Raw genomic sequence first — 26,950 nt, 5'->3', positions numbered from 1 at the left:
GGTGAAAACCAGGATTCTTGTCCTGAAGGAGAAAAGTTCACATTCTATGGTTTTATTGGGGATGACAGAGATTTGAACAGGAGATTTTGACATGCTAGTCACAGTTGAGTCAGGAGCCACCGACTTACATTTAGGCTCGCCGCTCTCAGAAGTCCCTAGAATCTCATACTCAACATGGATGTGACTCTGTGTGCGGAGGAGGACTGGCCTCAAGGGGCTGCTCACAGGGAGACTTCATGGAGGCTGCAATGGTGACATTATCATATGACAGACATGGGGGTGATCCATGAGGTGCATATGCACTCACCTATTCTGCTGTCATATTCACCCGCTCACATGGCCAACTGCTCCTTCAGATGACCAGTGAATGCAGGGGGTTTACAAAAACCAGGATGGTGTGACCCTGTTTACTACTCACTGCTGGGGTGCCTCCTTGTGGCTTATCTGGGGATTAGCTCTCAACTGGTTTGACACCCCCTTCTTTGGTTGCTTGGCCCGGGGAGAGAGAGAGAGAGAGAGTCTCTCTCTCTCTCTCTCTCTCTGGACTCCAGTTACTAGTTTTTGCAGCGAAGACACAGTCTCTGATGAAATGGGCAACAAAGGGCCAATAAACACAAGCTGTTGTGGTGTGGTAGGTTTATGTGATCACCAAACATCTTTTACATAGGACACCAAACAGCCATCTCTCATTTAGTCCCTATTAAGCTAGATGTAAACCTGCACCCTGCTTTTGAAAGGTTCTGTATTCCATTACCAATCCCCTGGACTAACTCAGTGCCCCCTAGTTCACCCACATTAATCTCAGACCCGTCAGTAAAACTGAGACACAACCTTTCCCTGTACCAATATACAACATGTATGATTACGTACAGCTAGGAAAGATTATTATATTTACAAAGGCACAAACCATATCGTACTTTTACAAACAACAACTGATGACATAGCATGCTAAAGGCTCTTTGATCACCTGTGCACTCCAAAACCAGACATGTTTCAAATAAAGTGAAGTTGTTTCCATTTGCATGTCTAACTACATCTTAATTTTTCTACAATACCCACCAGATATGAATAATGTAAGCCCTAAAGTATGTCATAAAGGTACAATATAAGTTTAGCTGCCTGACTGAATTATTCTATACAGACTTCTACCTTTATATTAAGACTCTGAAAAAAGGTTACAGTTATAACAGCAACATCCCTCTTCTTTAAGATATGAGGAACATTAGAGTTTCTTTCTAATGCATGCAAGTGTAATAGCCAGGGCTGACAAGAAGTTTAATGAGGGAGCGTTTGAAAGAAAAAGCATGAGATCTTACATATGTCTTTGAAAACACACAACAGAATTCTTCAAACAGTATGCTGCTGTTAAAAAGCTTTAAAATTAATGAACAGTGGTGGAATCTCCCCAGCATTGAGTGCAGTGGCTGGATTTCACCACTGAAAAGTCTTTATCTATGGTTTACTGAGACCTTAAGAATAGACTAAGGAACCAATGGGAAAGTAGTGGGGAGTTCCTAACTATTCGACTTTTAGCAATCTAACCCTTCTATGGTGTGAGAGGTGGAGAATAAGTCTCCAAATGTGCACACAAGCTAGGTTGTAAAACCTCTTAATACCTATAGAATGTCCAATTTACTTTGATTAATCAAAATTTAAATTAATAGAGCTATCCCTTCTTCATTATGATTAAAGATCACAGAGTAGCTCTCAAGCAGAAATGTTAGGTTCCAAGAGCCTTACTCCAGTATACTGAGTTTCCAACTGAGCTTCGGGGAAAAAGAATTCCACATCTCAAGTGATTAACAAACAGTATGAAAGTGGTACTTTCCGACATTACCAGGACGATAAAAGTTATTCTAACTAAAAACTGATCTTAAGACTTATGAAGATAGAAAGTGAGGAGAAGCAATTTGTCATGTATGACAACAAACTGCATCCTTTGTGCTGTCTCCAAAGAGGCACTCATCTGTAAAAAAAGGGCTAAAAGATCCTATCCTTTTAAAAGTTTAAATAGTACATTAGAACAGAAAGGCAACTGCGCTTGGTCTTCCAAAGAACCCTAGAGCAATGTATAATACCGAAAAATAGATCTATTAAGTTTCATCCTCCACTGAATCTTTTTGGAGACTGTCGTCAGAAATGGGACTGCCCTATTACACTAATCCACTAGGATAACTAGTTGCATATTCTCAGTTTGGTGTGAAGGCAATTATATACCAAATCCTTATTGGGCTGGGATGATAATATAGCTTCAGTGATCAACATCCATTCATGCACTTGTTAAATGCAGTCACTTATTTTGATGACCTCTTTAAAGATGTTGGCATCTTTATACATGTGAGTTAAATTTTCAAACTATCCAGCGAATTGTCTTGCCAATGCATTTTTGGGTAGTAAATAACTATACCTCTTGGCCAGTAACACACAACACTAGTGTGCTTTTTTATGGGCATCCCTTCCTCCTTTTGCCAGAGTGTATGTCCTCATTGGCAGCTACCTGTATCTAAAAGATGGCCAGTCCATACTGCGTCTTGAAGATCCACCACTACTTCATCTAGGGAATACTGTTTTTCCTCACTTAAGCAGCCAACCCTCTTTCAGCTACATTTCAGTTTGGCATTAGGCATGAAGCATCCAAGTCTAATGCCAATAAGACTCTGTGTATTGAACACTGGAGCTGTTGGAGCTGCATCAACTTCTCTATTCCCAGCCTTGGGCAAGGGTATCAAGAGCCTGTCAAACGGGCCAGCAAGGATGAGGGTACTTGCTGGCAAGTCTGGCTGGAATATAGAATTCCAGACATCAGTGTTCAAATCTCTTCTAATAAGTCTTAGCACTGCAAGCTTTGTTACTTCAAACTTCAGCAGCTGACATGCATAACACTTAAAGTTGCAGCAGGATCATGTCCACTCTTGAATATTTTACCACTTCAGCACTCAGATCATCCAAATGAAATTAAAGGATGCACAAAATTATCACTGTTGTACTCTCCCTGCATTATTTACAACCTTGAAGGCTGCAGCATTTCAGAATGGTATTAACAATATAAAAAGGCAAAGTTTCCCCTCAAGCCAGGTTTTTTGCATTTATCTTCAGAGTCTGCAGTGTAACACAACTTTAAAAGGTCAGAAAGCCTCCACAGACCCTCCCATCCACTGCTCTTTGGTTTCTCAATGTTGACATGCAAGGAATTTACTTAGAAGAAACCCAGGAGAGAAGTAAGTGGGAGAGGAATGTATAAATCCCTTGGGCCTCAGTTAAGAGCACACATCCATGTCTTAGAACTACTGTCAACTAATTTCCCCTCTCTTGCCTTGTTGAAGTCTTCAGAGGTTGCCCTCATTTCCTTCCACGTCTTATTCAACAGCTGGATGCAGATGCAGAAAAACTCCTCAAATGATCTGTCGTGCGTGAAGAACATGGGGTGGAAATCATTGCAGGTCTCACTGGCTAAAGACGAAAGAGAAGGGGAAAATAAAATATTAACAGGCAGGACCCAAACTGGAAAAAAAACACCCGCATCTGGAAAATACGGTAATTCCTAGGAACTGTATTTCTAACCAGGATAGAGGTGTAAACACACCACTTTGGAAAGCCAGCCCTGGTCTGCAATGTAAAAGTGAATGAGACACAGTATAGAACCTCTTTGCAGGAAAGGGCAACTAGATGCTTGCCTGGATGGTCTCTCAGAGGTGACGGCAAGTTGTTTGTGCAGATCTTTACCGTCCAGGCTAGGATGAAGAAAGGCATAGACAAAACTCCAAGCCTAGTCATCAAAAGAAGAACCTATCCCTCTGTTAGCAGTATGTACACCAAAGCTATGCTGACTGAGAAGCGGACACTGAACCCAAGCAGTAAGAGGATACAAAACCATCGTCTGATCAAAGAACAAGCTCTGCTAGCAGTAGCTGATGAGTTCCCGTTTTCTGTGGCGGTATGCCACAGAGGTATCAGAGAAAGTGATTTTCTATGTGAAAGTGTAGAGATGTTTAAATATATACAGCTAAAATAAATGTTAACAAACAGCTAAACAGAGTCCTGTTCCACATATCGACAAAGTTTTTTCTAAAGGAGAGACTGAATACAAACTCTCTTCAACCCTAAAGTCAAGCATACATTTAAAAACAAAAGAAAAAAAGAGAGAAGAGAAGGCCTGTGAGACACAAAAAGGAAGAAGATATTCTGCCCAAAGAGGTTGTCCTCTCCTATAGGACTTACTGAGTTATGGCCAGATTTTCAGAATCTTAGGGCAATGACAGCTGCTGGGAGTTGAGCACTTTTGAAAATCTGGCCACTGGGGACCAATTGCCCCAAAGGACATTTTACCACCTATGCTGCTGCAATTGATGCAGTTTCCGTCACCAGGCTGCTTGCCAGCATCACAAAGACTATCAGGTAGTCTGAGCCCATCCTTGATACATCCATCCTTCATCTCAATTAACCTTAGCTCTCCTCCACATCAGCTAATTAACCTTAGCTTTCCTCCACATCAACAGCCTCCTAATCTTCCTCATTAGCAACTCACAGACTTTTACAGCAGCAACCTCACCTACCGTCAGGAACAAAGGAGTAGTCACAAGCAGCCTATGTGACATATTACTAGAACAGTAACATCACGTACCCTTTGGGCAAACTGCTTCCCAACCTGCGCTCTCACACATGCCTCACTATCCTTAGTAACCTCTTCCTCCAGATTAAATTTGCCAGATTAGACATGAAAACTCTTTGGGGGTATCCAGACAGAACTACCTGACTGAGAGATCCCCAGTGATGAGGAACACATGCCTCTTTTCCTGAGCCTGGCTCCTCGCCTGCTACAGCCCCATGGGAGTGATGCCTCTTTTTGAAACCTGTCTTTCTGTTTGGTATGTATAATTACCTTTGCCATAGCAGTTGCTGCTGCTATAGGAGCACATTGTGCATGGAATTACTTAGTGCCTCAAAGAAAAAGGGTCTCTGATCTTTCCTGAGGTACAACATTCCAATTATGGAGGCAAAACCCCTAAGCTTAATCGCACACATGAGGTTTAATTGTAATGTCAGATCAAAATATAATCAATTTCTTGGCTATAGAGCTAGGGACGGAGTTAATTTAGGAGTTCAGGTCTCATTCTAATCAAATGAAATCCATTCACTTCCAAGGCTGTGTAGTCAAGGGCAAATTGGTCAAGGCAGCAGCTCAGTTTATGAGTAAGGCCTCCTTCCCTTAAAAAAATAAAATGCCAGCGGCCTGGTTTTCAGAGCACCTTCAGCTTCCCTCCATTTCAATTGGAGTCATGAGTGCCCAGAATTTCCAATTATCAGGCCTTCAGCCTGTAATAACGGCTGTGGCACAAAAGAACAGGTTTCTCAGAGCGTGCTTGTCCTTAAATCATAAAATATTATAACGATGAGGAGAAATAAAATGTCAGGCAGAAGAATGCAGTCAGTGCCGTGGCTGTGTAAATCAGACCATGAAACAAGGCAGTAACTATGAGGTATGCTGGCCTCTCTAATCCTTCTCAGATTAATCCTAATCACAGTTCCTTCTTGTTTAAAAATAAATACATCAATAAATCAAAATTAATGTGAAATTTATGGATCCTCAGAAACTTGATCATCAATTCCAGGCATGCTCCTCATAATAAGTACCAAGCTGTATTCTTATTTTGATTGTTTAAAAAAAAATAAAAATAAAAATTGGGGGAGGCCAATGCTTTTCTAACTAGTCAACAGACTGCAACTTTCCTGCATCTGTTCAACTCAGAGAAAGAGTAAAAATAATTCCTCTCAATCCAAATGGGGCAACTCAACTCAATCAGAAGACCAGAGCCAATATGTCTTAAACCATGCTAATCCCAACTAACCAGACTCAAAATTCAGAACTGCATCATAAAGAGGTACCTCAAAATTTCCATAGACATCCAGATGGTAGAAAAAATTCCATGCTGAACTTCAGTAACACTTTTGTTTGTCTGGAAAACGACTCTTCCATGAAACTGGATAATTTTACATTCTTGAATCAATTATTATTATTGTAGTGTCTAAAAGCTCCAACCAAAATCACAGCCCATTTTACTAAATGCTGTATAAGTGCATAGTAAAAGAGAATCCATACTCCAAAGAGCTTTAAACCTAAATGGACAAGACGACAACGGATGAGAGAAAGGCAACATTATTATCCCCACTGCACAGATCGAGAACTGAGGCACAGAGAGATTATGTGAGCTGGTCAAAGTCACAGAACAGGGTGTTTGCAGCAGAAGCAGAAACTCTACCCATATCTTGAATCCCCGGCTGAATGTTTTCACCACAAGGCCATCTTTTCTCTCTGAGGAGTGGTCAAATTTAGAGAGTGATCAATATTACTATGTAATATTTTGCACAGCTCTAAGTGGCAAGTTAAAACTGAGGTTCACTGTCAGACCAATTTGGGAAACATTGTATGGAGCCTACTTGTAATATTCCTGACGTTAGGCACAGCACTATCAAACACATTTCCATTTGCAGGAACTAGCCAAATTTATTATTAAATAAAAACACACAAATATAAGGCTACAGCTCAGGGACTTAAATCATCATGGTTACTTATCCTTGTTGAATGTTAATATTATGCCTTATAATAATGTTTCTCCGAGACCTCCTTTGAAAGACAAATCAGAAGAAATATCTGGTCTGTATAAATGAGGCTGAGAATTTGCTAATTCTCCTTTCCTAGCAAAATTCTTATACCTACTTCTCTGAACTGGAGCTTTGTGTGCCACCTAATGGGATTCAAGTAATCCTTCAAACTTTTAGTTCCTCTCTGAGCATGACTTCAGGAAAGGAAGTGAAGCTAATTTACTGATCAGAAATGGCACCTGACAAAACATAGCTAATTTCTGGAAGGCAATATTTTAATGCATGCTTTTTTCAGAGATTTACCCAAGTACATGTTGGCTATTCTAAGAGACTTTTAGACTCCCCAGATTACTCATATTTTAAATAGATTTGTTATGTTACCTTTTGTTTCCCCTCTCTGGGAAGAAAATAACAGGAAAAATGAAAAAAAAAAAAAACTTGTCCCTCGCCTCCCTTCCCCTCCCTATTTCTGGAACCCCTTTTCTCATCAGAGAAAGAAACAAAATCATGGCAGGGTTCTTCCTCATGGCACTAAGAATAGGTTGATCTCTGCATGTTCACATCAGCCTGCTCTTGGAACGACAGTGTGTACAGTATGTTCTGATTAGTGACTGACATGGAGACCAATACAGATTTAAATTTCAAAGTGGGTACAGATTACAAGAAGTTCTCCATTCAAGACAGTTCCTGCAAAGGATGAATGAGCCAGTCCAACTGGCTGGAGTGTCAGCTTTTCACAACTCACAAGCATGAATCTAAGGCTGCTAGTTGAGCAGAAGGTGATATGCTATTGCACTGATATATGTAAGTTATATGGTTACCAATTCAACATACAGGTTTTGGGAAAAAAAAATCTGACCGAACCTCTTCCCCTCTCTTCAAAAAATTCCCAGTAGTCCTCCCCCTTGAAAAAACAAACCACCAGAAGTTTTTAATTATTATTGTTTTTAGCAATACTGGAAAAGTAATAGAAAGAAAAACAAAGAAAGAAGCAGGCACTGACAGAGCAGCAGAGCCTAATGCTAGGGCACTGGATTCACACTCAGAAGACTTAGGTTCTATTCCTGGTGCTGCTGCTGGCCTGTTGATGGACTGTGGGCAAGTCACTCACCCTCCACACCCCCATGCCTCAGCTTCTCCATTGTAAAATGGGGATAATGATAGTTACCTCCTCTGTAAAGTACTTTTGAGATCTACAAATGAAAAATTCTATATAAAAGCTAGATATTAATATTACTACTACTACTACATGAAAAATGAGCTTTAAAAATAAGAAACATATAGGCCATTACTTTCAAAATCAGCTCATGATTTTGGGTGCCCAATTTGGGACATCTTTACGGGGCCTGTTTTCCAGAAGGCAGTTGTTAGCACTTTCAAAAGGGGCCAAATTATCTGAAAGATCTTAGCAACCACACTTTGAGACAGCTCAAGTAGGAAAGCCCAAAACTGCTACTTACTTATGAAAATCTTGACCATATTGTATGTACTATAGTCTAAATAAGTAAGAGAGTCCATCTTCTAGTGGAGCTATAAAAATCAACAAGACCAAAGACAATGAATAACCATGAAGCATACAGTATTCCTTTAGTGTAATAAGTAGTAGAGTAGAGTGAAAGTTGCAGGGTGGGGGGGAAGGTCCATGAATATTTGTTAAAAATTAAACACTATTTCACTTCAGTTGTGTTCCTACACCTTCTGTGCTTGATTTCTGTGAAAATTTCAGTGGTAGATTTACTTCACCACAAACATTTGCCATAAACTAATCTTAAATTTACACATTTAGCACACAGCCTGGGAATAGATATCACAAAACCCCTTACAAAGTCCTTGTACAGAGACAATTAAGCAAGCTAGAGAAGGAGTTGACTTCACTCGTAACAGCTAGGACCACATTCACACCCCATTGCTATTGTAAACGTAGGGAGGGTGAAAATTAAATATAAATTCTGCATAAAAGCAATAAATTGTTCATGTCTAATTTTACTAGGAATTTGTGACAGTCTGTACCCCTATGTTCACCTCTTTTACAGGACCATGATACATTTTGTACAAAGTATGCCTTGTGAGGTATCATTTGAAAATTCGTAATTTTCTAATTATTGTTGTTCTGGTAAAATATGTGTGGCAATATTACATGTAAAATTATAAGATTCCTCTGTATGGTATTACTAAGACATGTTCCAAGTCTGGGGGAGCAGCCATAAACCAGTGCATCGACAACACTTAAAGAACAAAGGAAGCAGCATTGGACTGGAGGATGGATCCTAACTGAAAGAGATTCAGCCAGTAAGCCTGCTGAAACATGTGGTGAGAGACACTTAGCTTTGAATTCACTCTAGCTTGTTAACTTGGCATTAGTTGTGTTTTACTTTTATTTTCTTGTAACCAATTCTGACTTTTGTGCCTCATCACTTAATCTACATTTTGTAGTTAACAAACTTGTTTTATGGTTTTTATCTAGACAGTTCGTTTGGATTGAAGTGTTTGTGAAGCTCCATTTGGGACAACAGGATTTGTGCATATCATTTTGTATTAATACAATGACAGACTTTATTTGAGCTTGTAAAGGAGAGAGCTGGGCAGTACAAAATGCACATTTCTGGGGGAAAGTCTGGGACTGGGAATTTGTTGGTGTTGTTCGACAATGTAATTTACGAGTGGTTGGTTATAGCATTCACACAATATAACTGGAAGGCTGTGTGAGAGCAGACCAGGAGTGGTAGCTCTCATAGCAAAGTAGCGTAAAAGGCACACCAGGCTGAAGAACTGAGGGAACACAGCTGTTCATCAGTCCAGACTGTACCCTCGGTAATGTCACAGTACTTTAGACAAAATATGTGAGAGCCAAAAAGGAAAAGGTTGAAAAACGTCATACTCCAATTTAACTGCAACCTCTCCCTGCACAGCTAGCCCCCTGAAAGATTCAAAGCCAGGGAACTTCTTCAAGCTCTTCTCTTGATGTTAAGGATTATAAAGTCACTGTATAAGGAATGGAAAATAAAACAACGTGATTAATCACATGTAAAAACTCAACTTGGATGGCAATATGCACAATCAGTCCACAAAATAAAATCTGAAGATTTTATTGAGTAAATCTGGGTAATGAATAAATTTGATAAAACTGCTATATGATTGCAGATATTCCAAGAGCAGAGGGAGAGAGGCTAAATTAATCAAATAAATGATTCACTCAACCACATAAATAGGATCACTTGACATTAATGTTATCTCACTTAAACAGGGAGAGAGAGATATCTTTTATAACAAATCATTCTCTGCTCATTCCAAAGAACTCATTAGGTTTATCAGAAAAATACATTGAACTTTCCTCCAAGATATTGAAATGATTGAAGAGCTAGATAATTTGTTTAAGGAAAGTCTCAACAAATCAATTAATACTTAACTCTTATAATGTGTTTTTCATCCATAGATCTCAAAATGTTTATAGAGGAGATAAGTATCATTATCCCCATGTTACAGATTTGTACAGTGGTTAGAAAATGACTAGGACCTAGAGAATCTAGTCCAACTGTACCTACCACGATACTGCCTCATCTTGGGTATGACATTTAACCTCTTTCAGGGATTGTCTTCATGGTGAGGTAATGTGCTTTAGAGGGTTGTGACTTCTAAAGGGTACTAATGTGCTGCTCATTAATTGGTCTGTGTAAACTACTTTAATGTAGTGTTGTTTAAAATGGCACTATGTTAACGTGCACTAGGGAACCTTTACTGTGCATTAGCATGGTCTACACGGATCAATTAATGTGCAACACGTTAGTGTGCTTTAGAAATCATACTCCATATAGCACATTACTCCAAATGTAGCCAACTGCTTACTGTCTTCTCCTAGTTTCCCAATTAATAAAATGGAGATAATATTTTAACTGCACAAGGGTGTTGTGAGGCTTAATTGATGTTTGTCAAGTGCTGCAAGATCCACGGGTGAGAGTTGTAGAGGGGGCAACATATACAACCTACACTCCGCATGGTTTTCTAAATAATATTTTCCAATAATAAAAGACAACATGAAGAGCAACTAAGTCTCATTAGTTCTCTCAAGAGAAGGGGGAGTATTGTAGCTTTTGCTTCTCCTTGAAGATGAGATGTATCAAAAATAACTACTGCCATGACCATTTTTACTCACAATATTGAAAATTCTCTCAATAGACACAGAATGTAAGAAGAAGTGTGCCTAATACTGCAGAAATATTGCCATTTGTCACGATAACTACACTGCTGCTCCCCACAGTCTACAAGCAGTAATTCTGAAGTAAATCTTTTGGTACATTTCTACCAGAGGATAGGAAAACAATGTAATTTAAGACAAGGAAAGGTCATTGTGACAGGGCTACAAGAGCAATGCAATCATGAAGTCGTAACATTGCTGCCAATTGAGTAATTTTCTTTCCATTGGAACAATACTGCTTAGAAGACTCAAGGACTATTAGAACAGAAGCTACTGAACCTTTTCTTAGAAACATACAGCATAATATAATAACACTTCAGCCGCAAAACACGGAGCAGAAAATATTATAGACAAATCAGCTGCTTTTGTTAAGTCCAAGTCAAGAAATAATTTGCTGAGGTTTTTTCCTGTGTGGTACAAAGCAAAAAGGATAAGATTGCCCAAGGAACTAGCTTCCAGCGCTGCAGACCTGGGGACAAGTTCACAGCTGATGTAAGAAGATACCATTCCGTTGGTGAAAGCGGAGATGCACTGTTTTAAATCAGCAATGAATCTGGCCCATTGTCACACTTTGCATCTAAGAATTTGAAACAATCAGGGTTCAGACACCACCAGGGGAGAACAGAACACCACCCCAAACAAGCAGTTAAACCAACTTATTGCTATTATGTCATTGTACTATAAAAATATATCGAGTATGATCCTTTTTGAAAGCTTGTAATATTCTGAATTTGACGGTCATTATGAGAGATGTATATAGCCCGTGGTTATGAATTTATATATTCCAGCATGTAGAAAACTGTTCTCAGCAGGGCAGTGAGCAGTCAAGCAGGTGGCAGGGGTAGGGGGCACCTCCCAAGCCAGGTGTTTACACAAAATCAGGTTCAAGTAACTATCCATTGTCCAGCCCAGGAAAAGACAATGATGGACCATTACAGACAACTGGGAAGACATTGAGACAACTGAAATGGAAAAGAACATCTGGGCTGTCAAGTCAAGAGAGAATTTCCCCATTCTGAATAACCATGAGTCACCATGGACTAAGGGTAAACAACAGAGGGTGGCCCAAAAGCAGGCTTGTAACTGATGATTTTTTTATTCACAACTCAGAGCCCAGTGTTGGGGCAAAAGGCTGTCCATGAATGCTGGATCCCTCCCATAGCTACGAGGTATGATGGGAAACTATTTTAAGGCAGTAGGTAACTAACCATAATTATTTTCTGTGTAACTTGTATACATTTGCTTTCCCTGACAGTTTCATCTATGAATCTGTGTTTTTTCTATTAAATAAGTTTTTTGTTTATTTTCACCCCAAGAAGGTCTTTGTGTGCAAGCCATGTAAAACATGTAAGCTGGTATCTGGGGGCTGGTTTCATGCCTTCGGAGATTAATGATCTAGAGGAGAATGGCCTGGGTGTCTGATAATTAACAACTTGGGGAGGACATGTCTAGGGAGACTCAGGACTGAAAGGCAGTTGGTGTCACCCTGCAAAGAGTAACTCGGCTGGCGAGAGACAGGGTGAGTCCTTGAGCTTGTGGACAGGCTAAGTGGTGTCAGAGATCTGAACAAAAGCTCCACCGCACAATGGCCCACAGGGTAACAGGGCAGGCAGTGACAGAACCCTTTATTAGTCTGGACCCCCCAAAAACACCAAAAAAGTATGAAAGTCAATTGATTCTAGTCTCCATTTCTCACCAAAAAAGCACTGCACTCCTGGCTATCACTATAAGTCCCTGCCCAAAAGAGGCTTAGAACCAGAATAGCTAGGAGATTAGTACACAGATCTGCGTGCAGAAGCTTGTGCCAGCTTGCACTATGGTTGGCTTAAGACAGTGCTAGTGGTCACTCATTTCTATTAGCACCAAAGTTACCTACACACCTATTTTGGAAATGGTTAAACAGAAGACACTCCATGGGATAAACTGAGCCTTCTTTCCAACAGTATACATAATATTTGCACCACAATCTGTACCAAAATTACTCAGAAAAACCTGGGGTACAATGGATGTCCAACTACTAGTTTGCGTTGGCTAAAAAATGTTTAACTGTACTAGAATGGGTCTAAAATAACTGGCATGCCGCAAAATGGTAAACTCACACTCCTCCCCAAACATTTCAGACAGACATTTATTTGAACCAATGGTATTTCTGATTAGAGGAGTTACAGAGAAAATGAAAAGGAGTACTTGTGGCACCTTAGAGACTAACCAATTTATTTGAGCATGAGCTTTCGTGAGCTACAGCTCACTTCGAAAGCTCATGCTCAAATAAATTGGTTAGTCTCTAAGGTGCCACAAGTACTCCTTTTCTTTTTGCGAATACAGACTAACACGGCTGTTCCTCTGAAACCTGTCATTATGCAAGAGAAAATGAAGGGACAGTATATGTCCCCTCCAGCATGTAGCCCTTCTGCAGGTGTAAACATCACCTTCATTTTGTCTGGGTTAGGATTCAATTTCATCCAGGCAATGGAAAACAAAGATGCTGTGCACCCTCATTTTGTCATACGCGAGACACTGAGCTGTGTGTTGTCTGTATCATGACACCATATTCCAAATCACTTCACTAGCTTTCCCAAACAGTTTAACATGCACCTTGAGGATGGGTGGTGGCAAACTAGAACCCTGCCCCCGAAGGATTTAAGACAGGTGAGTGATTGTTCAAAATCTCCCTCTCTGATAGCTCAGAAAGAAACCATCACAAGAGTAAGCCCATCTACCCCACCAAAATGAAGGTGACAGGACCAGCAAAGGTCAAAATCCAGTCAACATAACCTTGTGATCAACAGTATCTAGACTGCTGATAGACTTAAAACAATTAGCACTGACATCTGTCATATCTGTGTTACTAGGAGATCAAAGGATGAAATCCCTGCAGACTCCCTGCTTTCCCAGGTCCAAAACAGAACTGAAAGAAATCAAAGGAACCAGATGCGTCCATAAGATTAAGCTTGCTTGGTAAGAAGAACTCACTTTACAGAGATCAGTAAATGTTTAGAACTAGCTGAATCAATCATATTTGCAATGGAATTGAAAACTGAAAGTTCTAGTTCAAAATTGCAGGCAGCAAAGAGAAATCCTAAGAGCAAAGAAATTAAGATCACTGAGAATACTAAAACCTCACATTTGATCAGAAAAATCAAACTGATGACACACAGAACCCATGTCATGTTGATAAGGGCTTCCCCTTACCTTCAGAAGAAACATTTATAGTTTTGTTCGTGATGAAATAAGAGGTGCTGGAAACAAATAATGCTGTATGTGCCTCTGTATTCTGTCACGATACATCATAGAGATCAACCAGGAAAGTACTCAGTACCCCTCTCAATCCCCACAGCACTCCTAGAATGAAAAACACTTATAAATAACAAATGCAGTTTTAAAATCCAATGTGGGAAACCAAGTTTTGTTTTCAGGGATGAGGGAGTACTTCGTTCAGATTAGTCACACTCTTCCATGAAATGGAGAGACTTTTAAGAGTCTGGAAATAAGAATGACAACTAAGGAGTTGCTTTGTCCTGTCAAGTTGAAAGTCTGTCGTGAAGAACGTTAAAACCTACAAATAACTTCTGTCCTAACATAATTTACAATACCCCTGAATAAAAACATGGAATGATCACAACCAATTAGTGGAAGAAACCACCTGAGGAGTTCGATTTGCTCTTTTTCCCTTTGCAAAAAGTTACTTGCTTGGAGCAAAGTGTTTGTGTGACGCTTAGTCCCCTGTGCCAGTTCCTCAGATGGTGTAAATTGGTGCAGCTTAACTGAAGTCAATAATTATGCAGATTTACACCTGCTGAGAATATGGCCCCATGTCTTTATACTGCAATTCTTGTTTGCAATTACCCTGGCTGTGAAGAGCTCTGTGTGAGCTCGAAAGCTTGTCTCTCCAACCAGCAGAAGTTGGTCCAATAGAAGATATTACCTCACTCACCTTGTGTCCCTAATATCCTAGGACTAGCATGGCTCCACACTGAATACAATGATGAAAAAATTATTGTCAGACATACTCTCTGCCATGGGCCGCAGGTATAATAGGCTGGGGAGGCTGTTTCCAGATGCCTGGGCTATGGTAGCCCCGTCTGCACTCCGCCTCTTACCATCCCTGCTCCGCCCCTTTCCCAAGGTCCCCACCATCCTCCTCTGCGTGGTGAGTTCCTCCTCTCCTCTACTCCACCCCCCTCCTTCGCGAGATCCCCACCGCCCATGTCCCTCCTCTCCTCATCCCCTGCCCCGAGACCCCTCCCCCCACCTGCCACTCACTGTATCCCTCCTCACACCCCAACCCCTGCAGGGGATGGGGGTGGAGGAGAGGAGGGACACAGTGAGTGGCAGGAGGGGAGGCTGAGCAGGGGCGGGGCCTGGGGCAGAGTGGAAGTGGAGTGTGGGCGGGGCCATGGGTGGAAGAGATGGGACAGGGAGCTAGCCTCCTCCAGGGGAAACTTTGCCTGCCAACCATGCTCTCTGCAGAAATGCGGATATTGGGAGGTGGGGGCAGGGTCTGACTATTAATGTACAAGGTAACTTGACAAGTTTTGTACACTTAAGCAGAAGGAGATTAAAAGTTAGGATGACCAACATTTCAGGAAAGAGATTGGCTGGATGAGTTCTGGTGGTGACTTTGTCACTAGGCTACTTTGCAATGGATTTTAGAGGGAGACTGAAGGACTGATGACAACAATGCCCAAATTAGGGTTAAAGTATAAATACGGATTAAGGTGGGGATGGGTTGTATTTATTTTGATAGCACCTGTGTGCCTGCAAATCAGGAACATTCCTTGTTTTCGAGACATGTCCCACTGTCAGTTTTACAAATTATAGTTTTCTTTCTACAGTTTGTGTGAACCTCATTTTTGTGTCTTTTGTTCTTTTCATAACATACATAATATGAAGGAATTGCCGTGGGGTCCACCTAGCTATGTTTAACAAGCACATACAACATGCAAGGCCTAGCTAATACAGAAACACTGCTACTCTTGGCAGGATTCTAGTGGCTAATAGAGGGCTTAAAAATTATTTAAGGGGATACTATTCAGTTCCCACAAACTGCACCCATGGACTGGCCACCTGAAATTGCTGCTTGCCAGAATAGGGGGCAGAATTGACAAAGGGCTGACTGAGCATGCATACACCAAGGAAATCTCCTTATCAGGTTTATCACATGTTGATACCCTACCCCCTTGCTAGCAACCTCTTCTCTTTCCACATCCTTTAAGGGAACAAGCCCTCTACCAGATGTAGAGACAAATCCACTGAATGACTGTGAAAGTGAGGGAAGCAAGTGGGTGTTACGAGCTTTCATAAAGAGTTGCACAAAGGAAGCCATTTTCAGTAAACCATCACCACCTTTGCAAGTCCTACGAAATCCATCAACACTGCTACCTATTTTTAAGTGCTATCTGCTAGCGCATTTTCTATTTACTATTTATATATAAACAGACACAGAGCACTCTTGTAAGACTGGGGGTGGGTGGACTGCATGAACAAGAACAGTAAGCAGTAGGTAACCTTTTTCTTTCTCACCTTCCTTGTAAACCTTCTTGATGGACACCAAAGCTGTCCCCTACGTGCCCCCAACACCACCTCATCCCAGGATAGGAGTGCTGATTTTTCACTTTGAAAATCTGATCACTCTAGATAGCACCAGCCTGCTGCTTCTCCTTTTGAAGGCACTCTTATTGAAAAGCTTATCTAGTTATGTGTAATTACCGATTTTCTTTCTGATTATATTATTTAGATTCCACCACAGGTCACAGACCATGACTCTCCAAAGTTCTTCTGTAAGACACTTCACCATGAAGATATTCTGATTACCATTTCAAATCATGTTTTGACCCCAGAGACAGGGACAGTAATGAATTCTGCCGTAAATAGGCTGGCTAAGACGCCATCTGTGGGTGAACCCTAAAGGAACCTGTAGATACCAGCACCAACAAGAATTGCTCTCGCAAATGCTGCACAGAATTAGATGGGAATTCTGCAGAGATGTTTAAGTGTAGTTAACCAATACCTTCCACCCTCTATCTAAAGTCCCAGCTAAAATGAACACACTAAAAAAAAAGACAGTGTAAAAACAGAAAAGGTCATTGCATAAAATAACCAGTGAAAACAACAAACTGATAACAAAAAAGTCATTTTACAAGCAAGCAACTGCAGGAGAATCACAAGCAGGAAAAACAAATGAGCAGATGGAGAAGGAATGAAACAAGCCATCAAGCCAGGAAGGAGAAGAACACAAGGTACATCCTTTCCCTAAAATTATTCAGTCACCTCTCTAAAACAGTTACAGTGAATTAGATACAAACTCTCCTACTACATGGAACCCACAGCCATAAATCCTCCATATTGCTACAGTACTGGTGTTGGCATGTCCCTCGATTAAGCCATGTGATAGGCCAGCAGGGGTAAGGCCCCCAGTCTGGGGATGATAACAACGTGTCTGCTTAGAGTTGGTCAGAGAAGCTCCACAAATGTATGGGAACAGCTGGGGAGGACACATGGCCAGAACATCTTGGAGATGATTCAGTATAAACCCAAAGTAGCTCCCACCAGAAAGGCTCCTAGGGTAGTTTAAAGCTGCCCAAGCACAGATGCCCTCATTGGATTGAATCACCTTCCATTTAGTGTCAAAGTATCAACAGGATAGTAGAATGTGAAGTAGAGAAAAGAAAATTAATATTACTAGAGTGCTAACATAACTATAATGTTTAGTTTGGGGAAATCTCCAATCAGTCTCATCCTAAAGCATATGTGGATTCCCAACGTCTAATGTCAAATATGGTTCCGAGCTGTGCTTAAACAACAGTGCTTGCTCAACAAGCAGAAAATCTGCTTCTACTCACTACACCATACCTCTCTGAAAATGTGTGTAGTACCATTGCCAGGTAATAGACACTCTGCTCAAGAGCAAAATTTAGCAGCATCTTCATTTTTCTTTTCCTCCTTCTTACCCTTCACCACAAGAAGTGTTACCTTGAAAATGCCTTTTTTCTAAATGGATTCCCCCCCGTATACTCTTGTTAAGGAAAACCTCTTGTGACTGATTAGATGTTGGAATGACATGGGCAGATAATTTGTAAGATTCCCCATTCGGCTGTCAACACACTAAAAAGTCTACCCTGGAGTACGTTCCAGGGCCACTGCGAGGCTAACTTATGAGATGATGACCTTTGTGAACTAGTGATTAAGCTGGAAGGTCAAACCTTACATTTGCTTGTGAACCCTGTCAGAATTAGAACCCATGTCTCCCGGACATGAAAAGCCCTAATCCAGAGTCCACAACTGCCTCTCAGTTATAATTTGCTCAGTATACTTTAGAAAATTATAAAAGCCTAAACTGAATTTTGCCACAAATGGTCTTAATTTTTAGTTACAAGCCAGACTGGCAGAACAAAATACACACTGCTAAAGCAGACACGTGAACATATATCTGATTTAAAATGTCTACTCACAAAGCAGGAGAATGGTGATGGAGTAGAGATCAAACCTCCTGCATAATATTTCCAAAAGGCATATTTAGTTCACAAACCCCTTTGCCAGTGTCTTTAACTTCATTCATTAGAGCAAACTCAGCCTCTTGATACCTTGCTGCCTGTGGATGGTGTGGGATCGGTAAAGCTACTGTAGTCAAAGTTGATACTATAGAAACGTTTAATTAGGCTGCAATATTCCTCTACTTCATTGTATTCCCCTTTATAGGTTACAACATTAAAGCAACATTTCAATCATTTTACTGCAACAATTTAAACAAAAATTATATTTTAATCTGAGAAATATATATCTATTGCTTCAGAAGCATTTTAGAGAGAGCGCAAGCATTTCTAAATGAGTCCTGTTTCATATACTGGTGAATATTAGCGTATGTAATTCATTACAATTGCAGAAGCATTTTGCTTGTATGGAAGCTGAGTGAATCATCTAGTTCCATTGTTCACAGTCTCTGGAGCACAGGTCTCTCTCCTAGTGGTGAGAAGAATTAAACATCTTGGAGAACAATCCAGTGAATGTTTGGGAAGTTGGGAGAGGAGAGCGAAAAGAGAATTCCAGAGAATGAAAGAACTGGAGAACCACAGATCTGGTTCATGTCTTTGCAACGCAGCAGGATCAATTTCATTATTCTAAAGTCATTCCTAACATACAGGTGACTAGTCTATCCTACAATAACTACAGTTATGGCAATTCTACAATATCCCATCAGCTTGTTCCATTGTTTAACTAGTCTCAAGTTTTCTTCTGACATCTGACTTATACTTTCTCTGTTGCACCTTAAGTGCATTATTTGTTTTGTCTTTGTTGACTAGAAGAACTAACTGTTCCCAGTCATTGTTATATCATTCCTTTATGGGTCTGTAGACACTTACGTCTGTACGGGACCAGTACTATTCAACATATTCATAAATGATCTGGAAAAAGGGGTCAACAGCGAGGCGGCAAAATTTGCAGATGATACAAAACTACTCAAGATAGTTAAGTCCAAAACAGACTGCGAAGAGCTACAAAAGGATCTCAAAAAACTGGGTAACTGGGCAACAAAAGGGCAGATGAAATTCAGTGTTGATAAATGCAAAGTAATGCACATTGGAAAACATAATCCCAACTAAAAGAACAGGAGTACTTGTGGCACTTTAGAAACTAACAAATTTATTAGAGCATAACCTTTCGTGGGCTACAGCCCACTTCATTCTATGAAGTGGGCTGTAGCCCACGAAAACTTAGCCCACGAAAGCTTATGCTCTAATAAATTTGTTAGTCTCTAAGGTGCCACAAGTACTCCTGTTCTTTTTGCGGATACAGACTAACACGGCTGCTACTCTGAAACCTGTCATAATCCCAACTATACATATAAAGTGATGGGGTCTAAATTAGCTGTTACCATTCAAGAAAGAGATATTGAAGTAAATGTGGATAGTTCTCTGAAAACATGCACTCAATGTGCAGAAGCAGTAAAAAAAAAAAAAAAAAAAAAAAAACGAACAGAATGTTGGGAATCATTAAGAAAGGGATAGATAATAAGACAGAAAATATAGTGCCACTATATAAATCCATGGTATGCCCACTCCTTGAATACTGCATGCAGACATGGTCCCCCATCTCAAAAAAGATATATTAGAATTGGAAAAGGTTCAGAAAAGGGCAACAAAAATGATCAGGCGTATAGAATAGCTTCTGTATGAGGAAAGATTAATAAAATTTGGACTTTCCAGCTTAGAAAAGAGATGACTAAGGGGGGATATGATAGAGGTCTATAAAATCATGACTGGTGTGGAGAAAGTAAATTATTTACTTCTTCTCATAACACAAGAACTAGGGGTCACCAAATGAAATTAATAGGCAGCAGGTTTAAAACAAACAAAAGGAAGTATTTCTTCACAAAACGCGCAGTCAACCCATGCAACTCTTTGCCAGAGAATATTGTGAAGACTAAGACTAGAATAGGGTTCAAAAAAGAACTAGATACATTGATGAAGGCTAGGTCCATCAATGGGTATTAGCCAGGATGGGCAGGGATGGTGTTCCTAGCTTCTGTTTGCCAGAAGTTGGGAATGGGGGAGAGGAGATGGATCACTTCATGATTGCCTGTTCTGTTCATTCCCTGTGGGGCACCTGACATTGGCCAATGTTGGAAGACAGGATACTGGGCTAGATGGACCTTTGGTCTGACCTAGTATGGCTGTTCTTATGTTATGTTCTTTGCTCCACCCTGGTTATGCCAAGTTTTCTTAATTTTTCCTTGTGGGTCTTATTTTCCAGACTTTTTATCACTCACTCCAGCAAAACAACTGCATTTATGAGAATCACAAAATATTGGCAAACAGAGGAGAAAAAATAAGGTGTCCTCAAAACCTAAATGAAATACAAGTCAGGAGCCTTCAGCTGAAAATTCTTTTTATCAGATTTTAGCTTTATTTGAAATGAGAGTTAAGCTGCTTAGAAATTCTCTCCCCTTGCTGAGCAGACATTTGGCAATCTCAAACATGGAAAATCAAACTCATCTCAGACCAGAGTTTTCATTGCCCCTGGATTTCAATTCAAATTAGTTCTCAAAATTCAGCACAGGATATCTTGTGTATGTAAAAAGTGTTATCCCAGACATGCCTTGAAAGAAATGTTGTAAGGAAGTTATTGTATATTAGCCCTGGGTTATTCGTGGTTTTTTTTTAAAAAATCTAAAGTACTAGTTTACCACATTTAATCACATCCTGGAAAAAGGAGAAAATCACTATTCCGTCTGCAAGGAATTCTTCAAAGCTCTCTTGACTGAAACTAATCAGCTGTATGAGTAACCTGTATATGCAATTTGCAACTACCAAAACCTTTAAAAAAAAAAAAAAAGATTTAGAAGAAAGAAAAACCTGCCTCCGAGACTGCTGTGACAACTTAAAACGACAATATTTCAAAACAAAATAAAATAGAAGGTGTTAAATGCCTCATTGAGAAGAGCTGCAATATCCTTCATCACTAGATGGAGAAGTTAGAAAAGATGGTTTCAAAATGGCCAATGTGTCATGTCTGGGAGAAGAAAGCCCTGGTTAGATCAACCCCATAACAAAAAAAATAAGGTTCAATTCCCCTCCAGACAGGGATGCTGGAACAATCTGTATGGCAAGGGTGCTGGGAGCCATTGAACCAAACTATAACCCTTGTAGATGATGAAAACAGGGGAGGCTCTACCAATTTTGCTGCCCCAAGCAGCCACCGCCGAATTGCCACCGCCGCAACAGTGCCAGAGCTGCCGCCAAATTGCCGCTGCGCCTGGAAGAGCTGTGGAGCTGCCGACGAATTGCTGCCGCGGGACACGGACTGCTGCCCCAAGCACCTGCTTGGAAGGCTGGTGCCTGGAGCCGGCCCTGGATGGAAATCTCTTCAAGCCAGAGGGAGCAGCAGCACTTCCAGCACCCCTAGTTCCAGCAACGATACCTCTAGAGTTGAAAAAAACATAGCGGAGACTCCTCTACTAGCAGACTTAAGCCACGATTTTGCCAGAGAAGTCAAGTTCCTATTAACACAGCATTAAGGCATCTTCAGTGGATTTAATCAAAAAGTTAACCCAATATACTACTATTTTTTTTCTCATGCCTGGAAGATATGAGAGAAGGTTTTCTTAAACTAAACCTGGCTCTAGCCCAGGTTCCTAAGGGTACCGCTACACTGCGCACTCCTTACAGCGACATGTAGAGTACACACACGGCACACACCCCTTCCATGGGTACAAATAGCAGTGGAGGTGGTGAGGCACTGCTTAGGCGAGTAAAGCATGGCTGAACCCTTAGGGTATATAGTCTACATGGCTCTCTACACACCCAAGCATTGCTTCCCCCGACTACACTGCTATTTTTAGTAGTGGAGTATCCCACTGCCTCCCCCTGCCAGAGCCTTTCACTGACACATGTAGCTACACATAGCGTTGGCGGCCCACAAGTTCAAACTAACAAAAGCTTCTGACAGAAAGCTTTTATCTGTAGCCCAAGTGAGAGTACAGCTCAAACTCACTCCTGTCCTTTGTCCCAACACATATTCAAAATAAGTAGCGCTGTTATTTGAGCTGATGCCAGATTTCCATGATCTCTCAGAAATATTAGCCCAGCTATCCAATCTGGAACATAAAACGGTCTAGCTGAACATGTGTCTTTGTAACACATTGGCCTAGTGCATAAGTTCCTAACACCATCTAGTGGCTGGCCTCAGTGACTATGCGGCACCCCATCTCATGGTGTCCATAGTAAAGGGGCCACAATTAATTTACATTTGGAGAAAGACTTTAGGTCAAAATGTTTGAATTTCCATATGGATTCACAAGTATGTCCCCAAATATGCATCACAACAGCAGTCTGTTACTGATTTCAATAGGAGCTGCAAGTGCTCAGCTACTTTGAGAATCAGGTCACTTTTATTTAGGCACTTGAATGGGGATTTAAGTGGTTTATTTTAGGCACCCGCATATGAAAATGTTACACCTTATTTTCACCCTTATATAACTTCTCCCACATCTGCACACAGGTCTCATATTGGAGCAATTATCCTCCCACAGGAGCATGAATGCGTCTCCCTTTCACAGAGCCCAGCTAGCATGGCTCCTGCTTTGCCATTAAGAGTCACTGTGGAGTTAAATGGTGCTCAAACTACTCCCTTTGCATCACCACACCTCCATAACCTTCTTCTCAACTCCTGATGCCTTGAGCAGCAGAAGACAGAGTGTGGGTTTCAGAACCGAGTTGCCACCTAGCGCCTCATCTCATTTACCTCAGTGCCACTGAGATGACCTCCTTTCTGCTGCTTCTTATCTATCAGAGAAATTTAAAACACATATCATCAAAAGGGAGAGGGACAGGCTAGCAATTGCAAGAGGCCTTTTTTCAGCAGTAGAACAATGGTGTATTCTCTAATTAAGGAAGAAAGATTTCAAGCTCCATAATAAGATAAACATGCAGGGCAATATTAAACTTTCGCTAGCTAGCGTTGGTGATTGCTGTTGTGGACATGCTCCACTCATTTATTTCAGACTAATTTTATTGGTAATGCTGGTGGGCGGGCAGATGTAGGTAATGTTATCTTTCAGATAAGAGGAGCTCCTCATTCAGTGCACCCCAGCAACCCTTGTTAATTATAACCTGACATTTCTGCTACTTAAAACAACAACAAGCACTGCTCAGGATGCTGCATCACTGGTCAGAAAGATCAAGTAGGGGTAGGGGGTTATTAAACATATGTATAGAGTGAACATAATCAGAGGCACTGACTTTCTAATGTGTCAGGGGGTACTTGACCCCCTGGTTCTGCCCCAAGCTCCGCCCCCACTCCACCCCTTCCCACCCCCATCTCTTCTGCCCCCTCCCCCAAGCGTCCCTCTCTCGCCCCCCTCCCCCAGTGCCTCCTGCATGTTCTGCATGCAGAACAGCTGATTCGCAGCAGGCAGGAGATGCTGGGAGGGAAAGGGAGGTGATGATTGGTGGGGCTGCCAGTGGGCGGGAGGCACTGAGGGGAACGGGGAGGAGCTGATGAGGGGGGCTGCTGGTGGGTGCTCCAGCCCCAGAACACTCATGGAGTCGGTGTCTATGATCATAATATACTCTTCCCAGCAAATGAGAACTATCATAGAATCATAGAATATAAGGGTTGTAAGGGACCCCAGAAGGTCATCTAGTCCAACCCCCTGCTCGAAGCAGGACCAAATCCCAGTTAAATCATCCCAGCCAGGGCTTTGTCAAGCCTGACCTTAAAAAAACCTCTAAGGAAGGAGATTCTACCACCTCCCTAGGTAACGCATTCCAGTGTTTCACCACCCTCTTAGTGAAAAAGTTTTTCCTAATATCCAATCTAAACCTCCAATCTAAACTAAACTATGCTCATGCAAGGTGCATAATATTAATTAATTAAATGAATGTAAAAATTAATCAGTATTGCAACAAACCCCCTATCACTCTCCAATGCAACTAATGTAGGAACTGATAGAACGGAGCATTTCTTGTTCATCACATGAGAATGAGGGCCTGTAGTTGATGCACAGAACTGGGGCTCAGGACAGCTGGATTCTATGCTTGGCTCACTCTCAGATTTTCTGGATGATCTTGTGCTCGTCACAGGCTCTGAGCACATCCATTTCCCCAACAGTACAGTAGGGGTTTTCCCTCCCTATTTCGCTGGAGTCTTGCAAGGCATAGCTCACGATTTGTAGAGCGCTTTGAGGTGCTTGGCTAGAAATATGCAGTACTTCCATGGAGATTATTTGTAATGACAAATTCATTTACTGGCGTGTTAAAACAATTGTGCCTTGATTTTCAGAGGTGCTGAGCACCCTCAGCTCCCATCAACTTCAAGTGGTGTTGGAGAGCTCAGCAAATCTGAAAAGCAGGCTCCAAATGAGCAGTTGGCCCCAGCAAGAAGATGAGAAAAATCAACGACATCCTTAAGCCTTGCCCCTCACTGGTAAAAACAGTTGACTAAAAAAGGTCACTTCTATATGTAAATGGACTGCTCACTAAGACCATTCTCAAAGAACTGTAGTACATGGTGGCCAGTCTTTTAATGTTGGTCACTTAGACATACCTGAGTCTATTAAATACTTAATTCTCAAGGTGTTATATTTATGGTAATAAACCTCAAGACTAGTCTAAAAGGAGGGAAAGGGAACACTTGCCATAGTAATCGAAGCCTCCATAGCTAGATATGCATATGCCAGCTTCAAAATATTGTGCCATTCCATGACATGCAGTACAATTGTCCTTTTTTGTGCCCTTAAACAGTGCTGCTGCAGAGGGCCATTACAAGTTGTAAACTGTCCTGTCTCCGTTCATGACTTTTACAAGAGCTGTGTTACACAAATAAATCTAATCTCTGCGTTTTGCCTGTCAAGCAACACTAACTATAGTGGCTTCAAGAATCATAGAATCATAGAATCATAGAATATAAGGGTTGGAAGGGACCCCAGAAGGTCATCTAGTCCAACCCCCTGCTCAAAGCAGGACCAATTCCCAGTTAAATCATCCCAGCCAGGGCCTTGTCAAGCCTGACCTTAAAAACCTCTAAGGAAGGAGATTCTACCACCTCCCGAGGTAACGCATTCCAGTGTTTCACCACCCTCATAGTGAAAAAGTTTTTCCTAATATCCAATCTAAACCTCCCCCACTGTAACTTGAGACCATTACTCCTCGTTCTGTCTTCTGATACCATTGAGAACAGTCTAGAGCCATCCTCTTTGGAACCCCCTTTCAGGTAGTTGAAAACAGCTATCAAATCCCCCCTCATTCTTCTCTTCTGCAGGCTAAACAATCCCAGCTCCCTCAGCCTCTCCTCATAACTCATATGTTCCAGACCCCTAATCATTTTTGTTGCCCTTCGCTGGACTCTCTCCAATTTATCCACATCCTTCTTGAAGTGTGGGGCCCAAAACTGGACACAGTACTCCAGATGAGGCCTCACCAATGTCGAATAGAGGGGAACGATCACGTCCCTCGATCTGCTCGCTATGCCCCTACTTATACATCCCAAAATGCCATTGGCCTTCTTGGCAACAAGGGCACACTGCTGACTCATATCCAGCTTCTCGTCCACTGTCACCCCTAGGTCCTTTTCCGCAGAACTGCTGCCTAGCCATTCGGTCCCTAGTCTGTAGCTGTGCATTGGGTTCTTCCGTCCTAAGTGCAGGACCCTGCACTTATCCTTATTGAACCTCATCAGATTTCTTTTGGCCCAATCCTCCAATTTGTCTAGGTCCTTCTGTATCCTATCCCTCCCCTCCAGCGTATCTACCACTCCTCCCAGTTTAGTATCATCCGCAAATTTGCTGAGAGTGCAATCCACACCATCCTCCAGATCATTTATGAAGATATTGAACAAAACCGGCCCCAGGACCGACCCTTGGGGCACACCACTTGATACCGGCTGCCAACTAGACATGGAGCCATTGATCACTACCCGTTGAGCCCGACAATCTAGCCAGCTTTCTACCCACCTTGTAGTGCATTCATCCAGCCCATACTTCCTTAACTTGCTGACAAGAATACTGTGGGAGACCGTGTCAAAAGCTTTGCTAAAGTCAAGAAACAATACATCCATTGCTTTCCCTTCATCCACAGAACCAGTAATCTCATCATAGAAGGCGATTAGATTAGTCAGGCATGACCTTCCCTTGGTGAATCCATGCTGGCTGTTCCTGATCACTTTCCTCTCATGCAAGTGCTTCAGGATTGATTCTTTGAGGACCTGCTCCATGATTTTTCCAGGGACTGAAGTGAGGCTGACTGGCCTGTAGTTCCCAGGATCCTCCTTCTTCCCTTTTTTAAAGATTGGCACTACATTAGCCTTTTTCCAGTCATCCGGGACTTCCCCGGTTCGCCACGAGTTTTCAAAGATAATGGCCAATGGCTCTGCAATCACAGCCGCCAGTTCCTTCAGCACTCTCGGATGCAACTCGTCCGGCCCCATGGACTTGTGCACGTCCAGCTTTTCTAAAAAGTCCCTAACCACCTCTATCTCCACAGAGGGCTGGCCATCTCTTCCCCATTTTGTGATGCCCAGCGTAGCAGTCTGGGAGCTGACCTTGTTAGTGAAAACAGAGGCAAAAAAAGCATTGAGTACATTAGCTTTTTCCACATCCTCTGTCACTAGTTTGCCTCCCTCATTCAGTAAGGGGCCCACACATTCCTTGGCTTTCTTCTTGTT

The 26,950-nt window shown here is 41.5% G+C and overlaps 1 protein-coding gene across 3 annotated transcripts in view; it reads right to left on the bottom strand.

Moving 5' to 3' along the window:
• Positions 1 to 26,950, bottom strand: part of ELMO1 (engulfment and cell motility 1) — a 421,610-nt gene that overhangs the window by 127,950 nt on the left and 266,710 nt on the right. For all 3 annotated transcript variants that reach the window (XM_048839200.2, XM_048839201.2, XM_075125620.1), the window contains one exon: positions 3,314 to 3,450. In XM_048839200.2, coding sequence (XP_048695157.1) covers positions 3,314 to 3,450 — 137 coding nt within the window. The remainder of the gene's footprint in view (positions 1 to 3,313; positions 3,451 to 26,950) is intronic.

Source organism: Caretta caretta, chromosome 2 (genome assembly GCF_965140235.1).
Source record: "Caretta caretta isolate rCarCar2 chromosome 2, rCarCar1.hap1, whole genome shotgun sequence".
NCBI lineage: Eukaryota > Metazoa > Chordata > Testudines > Cheloniidae > Caretta > Caretta caretta.
This window is presented reverse-complemented; position numbering and strand designations above follow the sequence as displayed.